The sequence below is a fragment of the Populus euphratica genome, unplaced genomic scaffold (assembly GCF_000495115.2).
Source record: "Populus euphratica unplaced genomic scaffold, PopEup_1.0 scaffold1507.1, whole genome shotgun sequence".
NCBI lineage: Eukaryota > Viridiplantae > Streptophyta > Magnoliopsida > Malpighiales > Salicaceae > Populus > Populus euphratica.
Genome location: NW_011501350.1, coordinates 22,508 through 30,335, shown reverse-complemented (window position 1 = coordinate 30,335; position 7,828 = coordinate 22,508). Strand labels below are relative to the sequence as shown.

At 29.5% G+C, this 7,828-nt stretch overlaps 1 protein-coding gene across 1 annotated transcript; it reads right to left on the bottom strand.

The window, feature by feature from the left end:
- Window positions 1–2,668: 2,668 nt before the first annotated feature.
- On the bottom strand, window positions 2,669–6,543 carry LOC105117743 (LEM3 (ligand-effect modulator 3) family protein / CDC50 family protein). Its single transcript, XM_011015498.1, has 8 exons — window positions 6,377–6,543; window positions 6,226–6,290; window positions 6,061–6,135; window positions 5,858–5,974; window positions 5,267–5,337; window positions 4,597–4,894; window positions 3,645–3,934; window positions 2,669–2,934 (listed from the first exon to the last, which is right to left on the bottom strand). Exons 1-8 carry the CDS (start codon window positions 6,420–6,422, stop codon window positions 2,928–2,930), a joined length of 969 nt encoding a protein of 322 aa, XP_011013800.1. The 5' UTR covers window positions 6,423–6,543; the 3' UTR covers window positions 2,669–2,927.
- Between the last annotated feature and the right edge of the window lie 1,285 nt (window positions 6,544–7,828).

Genomic DNA, 7,828 nt, shown 5'->3' with positions numbered 1-7,828 from the left:
ATCACTTTTTTTTTCCTTATAGGTTGTTTCTTAAGTTAAGATCTAGTGAATTTTGAGGCAGATGTAATAGGTTTGAAAAGGATTTTAATTCCTTGATTCACCTTTGATAAGAATGTTTGTTTCTTTATCAATATATATTGCTATTGTTATTGCTTTGACATAACTATTCATAGAAAACATTATATGTTATGTTGGAATTAGTAACCATTTTAGTGGTTGATTTTTCCCTTCTAAATTATTTTTTTAATAAGCTCGAAACCTCTAGGACATCACAGGCTTTGCTCAAGTCAAGAAATTGGCTGCAATGACTAGGTCAAGTTAAGTCTACCCAGGATTGAAAAGACAAGTCAAGCTAATATTTTTAAATAATATTTAGGTAAATGGAGACTTTTTATTGCTGATGAAGCTGAGGCTTTAAGATTGACAAAAAAATATAATCATTAAATCATCATACACACCAATTTTTATTTTCTTGAATCTCATACAAAATCTCATCAAAAAAATACTTATCGATAAGAACAAATTAATTATCTATAAGGTATGATCAAATTAAAATTAAGAAAAAAAAATAAAAAGTCTATATAAATCACAATGAATCCTTTAATGAAACACTAATTACTTGAGCAATTTCCCTTTTTTTTTAGCCTTTTATTAATTTTTTATTTATCATTGTATTTTTTAAGTTTCTTCCCTTCATGTTTCATGTATTGAGAATTGAGTTTGATGATTTATTTTGATTTATTTTCTTTAGAGATCTCATGATATAAAAAACATATTGACATTATGTTGATGCTTCATTTTGCAAAAAAAAAAATTTGGTTTTGTTGTTTGCATAAAATTGAAAATGAGGTGATCAAATTTGAAAGTAAGGCAAAAAATCAGGGGTTTTGCTTTGTTTTACTGTTTATACAATGTTTTTTTTAGAAAGATTGCCTTTATATTTTTTTGTATTTATACGTCTTGGTTCAAAACTTCATTTTATTTACATTTCAATTCTTGAATTTAAAAGAAAAGAGAATCTTTAAAAAAAGGTGAAAGAAAGAAAGTTGTTAAATGACTATAATTTGACAATAAAAAAATGATTTTTTACCAATAGAAGAAATTTCAATAAAGGTCTTTTACCCTTTATTTTGCTTAAAAATTGATTGTAATTGAGAATTTAGTGTTTTGTGATCAATTAAAAGGTGTTTTAAGTAGACAAATTGATTTAGTAGGGGGTATAAAGACATTTTACAAGTAACTTTTAGGTAAAAATAAATTAAAAAAATATTTTTTATGTCTAAAAAAAACTATCCTAAATTTTCTATTATTATTATGATGGTTAGAAACTAAGTAATTAGACGATACATCACCTAAAAAAGAGGTTGTCGATACCTTGAGCAAAGAAAAAAAAAATTAAGTTCAAGCAATCAAACTTAGCTTGCATGTCTGCTAACATAACCTTTCTTTTAAAAGAGCCAAGTATAGCTTAATTTTTTTTAAAATTTTTTTATTTAAATTTAAATTCTTTAAAATGGATTAATTAAAAATATATTTGTAATATTATTTTATTATATATAGTTCAATTTCTACTTTGTATAAATAAAATGACATCACCTTGAAATACTTTTAAAAAAAGGTCTTTAATTGAAATTCGTTTAAAAAAATTAATAAAACTTATATTATTTATATTGTTTTCAATTTTCAATTTTTTTTTAGTAAAATTATAACATATTTTTCTAATATTAGCAAGCTCTCTCTTTGTAAGGCCCTTCATAATATCTTTTGGTTCTTTTCTTAAATTTTATTGAGTTATTTTTCTTTATATATTTTTTTTGTTATGGTATAATTAAATAAAAAACTATTTCTTTTTTAAAAAAAGCTCAACTAAATTCATTATCAGAGTGATAAATTTGGCAAATAAATCCAAGTCGATAAACAAAATTATTTCAAAATTTTAAAAAATTAAATAAAACAACACCAATTTTAAAAAAAATTGTTTGAGTTAAATTTATTTGTTGTTAAGTCAAACTAGTCATCTTAAATCAACTTTAATACAATTTAATTTAAAGCTCAAATTGCATAAATTATGCAATGATCACGTCATAAAACCAAGCCAAATTGATAAAAAGAAGAAAACTCTGCTAACAAATTATTTTATTTTCATTGAATTCTATGTTTTTACTCTCTTAAAAATAAACATATAATTAAATTAAAAAATTTAAATAGATATAACACAACATATCTGTATTTGCATCTACTCTTTTTGCTATGTATTGATACAAATAAGCTATGATAACAAGTTATTTTGTTTCAATTGAATTTTAATTTTTTAATTTAAAAAAATATTAACATATAATTAAATAAAAAAATTAAATAGCTTAACACAATTAAAGAACATGTTTCTTTATTTGTATCTATTACTTCGCTTTAAAGTTCGTTTTTTGTTATCATTAGCAACATTTTTTAGTATTTATTATTTATTTACACAACTAATTATAATTAATTTTATTAAATGCACACAAAATTTTCTATTCACATTTGAAATTTTTCCCAGTTTGAAGGGGAAAAAAAATCCTTATCAGGGCCTGCATAATCTTTTTGTTTTTGTATGTTAAAATCAACTTTTAATTGGTCCGCAGTGGAGCGACCCGTCACTAAATGTTCATGGTAGAAGAAGGTAGACATGTGTATAAAATGTAATGAGCATCAGATATCACTCTTTTCTTTTAAATCACCCTCAAGCTCCTTGTGTCAGTCCTAACACATTTTCAAGTTGTTCAGCAATGTCAAAACAAAATACACGACGACTACAATTATCATTTAATAATCTTAAATTGGAAAGCATCGTCACCTCTTCAACTAGAAAGGTCTTTTTCACTCCAGGATGGTAAAGTTTTGTCCAGACAAGGCCCATCAAAAACCAAAAAAGAACCACCTAGGACTTTTTAGTACCTGCATCGAGTATCTATGAGATTAGTGTCTGGTTATTAAATCATCAAACTGGACTAATGTATGTGTAACTTGTTAATGCATGCAAGCTCCAGCAAACTAGTTGCTATCACATTAATGGAAAATCTTGGCAGAGAACACATCTTGAGTCAAAATGTTATGCTGCATAATAAAACTACAGTAGCATTGTTTAAATATAACATTTTCATAACAATATAGCATAGCTCGCCACAAATATCCATACAAAATTCTAAGTTGTAATAATACCATAAGAAATGCTGAACACTAGGCAAATGTTTTCAATGATTTGTGCACATGTAGAAAGGAAACAGGCAGAAAAAATTATCCAGAAAATAATAATTGGACAAATGAGGTGGTAAATAATGCAGCTGAACAACAAGCCCAACACAAAAAAGGAGATATTTTGGAGGAAAATTCATGATAATAATATTTATAAGAACCATTACAACTAACATGTATATCGGATGAATTTCTAGTAAGTATCATATATAAAGGTGAGATGATCAAATTAGATCCCCATATTAATTTTTGAACCAAAAAACAGGCATCGAGCATTACAGAAATTGAAAGCATGTCATAAATATTCTTCACAAGCCTGAAATTCCAGTCAATGATTGCTTAGTTTTCATGTTTTGATGTGAAAATGAATATATATAAATTTAAAGGAAATTGTCTGGGAATAAGTTTACTACCTTGAATTTTTCATATGAAGCAACAAGAAGACAATTGAAAGGATTATACAAGAACCGCCAACAAAGATGTAGGCAACTCCAAGGAAGTCATTCCTTCCTCCTAGCCAGCTTGATGTTGAAAGAACAAGCTTCTTTTTTCCTCCAAAGCTGTATGTGTTATAATTGTTCATTAGATGGACCACTATAACATCATCTGCCTCCAAGTCCTCTTCAATTCTACCATACAACTTGCGGAAGCTAGGAAGAGCAGCAGTGCGCATCCATACAATGAGATCCTCTTGATCACTTAGCTATTAATGTAGCAACAACCCCATCAACAAATGCCAAGCAAGAGAAAGGAAAGAACACAAAAAGACAAGACTTATATCATCTGTAACAGTATATTCAGAGAATGATTTAGAACCAGTAGACTATATTTATGTGAGAAATTCTGTGAAAGATGAATCAGACAACCTAGAAATTTTCTTCATATCATGTCCATGTGAGACAATTGTTGCACCTAGGGTAATACTGAATAAGGGATATTGAGATCTAGATGTAGGGTACAATCTGGAGACAGGTGCACTTTCATTCCCCATAAAAAGGCATGAAAAATCAATTCAATCAAGAAATGATTTAATTCAATCAAGAATGATTTAACATTCCCTTTCTTGCATTGACAATTTCTATCATAGATATTCAGCACAATTTTAAAAAAGCATCGTGCTATTTTGCATAGTTGCTACTTTTATCAAAACATTGAGCCATGTAAAGTGGATAAGAGATCAGTTAAAAGAAAGAAGATCCACTTGCTCTAGAATACAAGCAATGACGGCTATGAATAAAAAAGTGGTATAGCAAAGTGAAGCGAAAGAGAATGTTGCAAGGAAGGTGATGCGTGGTGGTAATATGTTCAGATAATAAATTATGGAAAGAGCAAACTAATAAAAAGTAATAAACTGTCAATACATACAGGGATATGGGGATCTAGTTTCCCACCACCGATCAAGGTTCCATTCTGGAAATTAAGGGGATATACATGCTTCCCAAATTTGCTATCATGATCACTCTCCCATGCAATATTCTTCCTATTGATGCTCAATTCTTTTGTTCCACGAATAAATGTGTACGTGTCATTGAACAAACTCCATGCTATCAGCCCACAAGGGACAACAGGAAGACCATTATTGAACTCTTCAGGTTCACAGGAACTTGTATTGTTGGACTCAAGTCCATGTAAGAGTTGCTGATCACTTCTACTTTTCACATACCTGGAATGTATCCAGGAGTTCATGATGCAAATTAATGACCTCAGGGATAACAATGGAGAAAAGCAAGCGGCCAAGTTTTCAAGCGAGACACAATGAGAAGCAATGCTATAAGGCAATTATATAAAATAATAACGCCAGACTTAGAAACAGACTTGCGAAGGGATTTCTTCAAAAGCTCCCTAAAACAAAATAGATGCACAGCTAGCTTACTAAAGAACTTAACTGCAAAGGCAGAGCTACAACAGTACACATTGAACAGAAGGACAGGGATACAAGAAAAGTAACAATAACAAAGAAAGAACAAGAAACATCATTAACTAAACCAAAAATTCAGAAATAGCACTACAGTGGAAGTGAAGGAAAGAATCTCACCTTCTGTGATTTTGATAGTAATTGTCAAGCTGATAATAGATATAAATTGGAGCTTTCATATGTTTGCGCACCTACATAACAAGGTACAAAATGAACAAATGCGAACAACAATAGAGGAGATATGAGATTTCAATGGAATCCATGGTTACATAAATAAAATAGATTTTTCAGACTGAAGTCACTTGCAGACACAGTCTTTTCAAGCGTGGATATATATATATAAAAACCTGGTTTGTTTACGAATCACTGCATAGCACAAAATCACGTTTCCTGAGATTCATAAAATTAGAAACCACCAAAACTTCCATTTACAAAAACATGTTAGAAGACTGATGACAGTCAAACATGCTTCATGCAGTGTAAGTGGCAAGTAAACTCAAATCACAAAATGGAATAAGTGAAACCCATATCATGCAATGCCACATTCATGAAAATAAGCAATAAATAGAAGAGAAGAAAAGGAAGTATCAGAACAAGTGACAACTAAATGTTTGTGGGGAAGCACCGTACAAAGCTTTGCAAATTTTAAGAGCAACAACTGCAAAATCAACACATATTGAAGATAAATTTAATGTGGTAACAGAGTCTGACCTTGAGGACCCGAGAGCAGTTTTTGGGAAGAGAGGTATCTTTGATAAAGGACACTTTGTTGCTTCTAAAAGCCCCAGGAACACATCCCGAATCATAGCGATCAACAATTTCAACAACCTATAAGAAAACACCAATCAAAAGAAGGAAAATAAAAATCCTAATCAAAGCAAAGGGATGAAATGACAGGTAGCGAGAGTAGTTACAGTACGAGAAGCACAAAGAGTGGTAAGTCCAATAGGAACGAAAATAAAACCGAGCACCAAAAAGGAAGTGATAACCTACAAAAACAAAAAAACAAGATCAACTCTTGAAAAAGAAAAGAAAAGATTCACACACATATCTGGTGGTTGTAGATAACTGAGACTCACACAGGATGGCCTGAGGACTGGCTTACATGCTGGGAGATTCTGCTGTTTAAACTTATTCAAAGCAGCTGTTAGCAAATACACAGATAGTTTTATGAACAAAATAATTCGCTTATTTCCAATATATTCAATTTCTTAAGAAAATAAACATTACAGCTTGGTGAATCTATTGGAATTGTTCGATCTGCCGAGCTTGCCATGTCCAACTCCCTCAACGATCCTGCTATAATTTGTTTCCGGTGAAAATCAAAATAAAATAGTGAGAAGTTGGATCAAACACCGTGCAAAGCAACTAAATTAATCGCAGAGGAAGAAATCGAAGAGGAGGAAAGTGGGAGTTGGAATGAATTATTTCTGGTTAAAAGGGAAAAGAGAAGGGCATGCATGTGCGTGTGAGAGAGGGATTGCTTCCCTTCACGAATTTGGAATCATCTCTCTCTCTCTCGCCCCCCCTCTCTCTTCTTGTTGTATTGAGTCTTTGTCACTTATTTGGCTGGTTGACACTTGACAGCATTTCCATTTTCCGAAATTTCATATTCCATACAATAAATAACTCATGCATACCTTCTGCTCACAACGCCTCCGCCCATTTATTGCATCAAATTTGCTTTTAATTTTATCTAAAATCTTTACTCAAAATTAGTAACTATATAAGATTAAAAAAAAATTACCTCAGAATAGCAGAACCTTTTGGAAATTTCGACCTCAAAATTTATTTTAAATTAAATTAAATTATATATATATATATGAGTTAATTATAATGTAGTTCTTTAGCTAAAAATAATAAAAAATCCTCATGGTTTAAGAAATTATTACTTAATTCTTATTTTTTTTTATTTTTTATAACTTGATGATTTTCATCCTTTCATACTTTTTCAAACTAGATAGAAATTATCTTCATATATTCCTCGTGTGTATGAATCTTTAATTAATAATTAGATATAAATCTTGAATTCTATATGCTTAATCTTTAGCATTGATTTGGATATAAAAATTTTTATATAAGCTTGAAAGCTTTAACGGTGCAACATTTATTTAACTAGATTTTATTTTATAAAGAAAGAATTTTAATTTTTACTTGATAGGACTTTCAAGTGTTTATAATTGATATTTAGTCTTTTGTTTTTTTATTACAATTTATCTCAAATTTATTTTAATTAAATATATTTTAGAGAAATTATTATAAAAATTACTTAAAATGCTTTAGTTTGATTAGGGATTGGATGATGATAGATGTTAAGATATGAAAATAAATGTGTTTAGAGAATGGGAAAATAATTTCAAGAAATGATAAGGAAAATGAGAAATAAATGTTAAGATAAAAATTACATGAAAATGTGTTGGTGCAAACCTTAAGTAAAAATCAGTAATGTTATTGTAAAACAATAATTAGTTCATAGATGAAAAAAATAAATTGATCTCATCTATGCCACCAATTGGTCTTAATATAAGGTCACAATTGAAAAGGATCAAAGATGAAATTAATGGCCTAAGTTTAGATGTTCGAGTTAAAAAGGGTTAAATCTGTTACACTGGACCTTTGATTATTGTTTGGTTGATAACTCGAGCTTTAAAGGAGTTTTATTTCGATTCTAGTTCAGTTGAA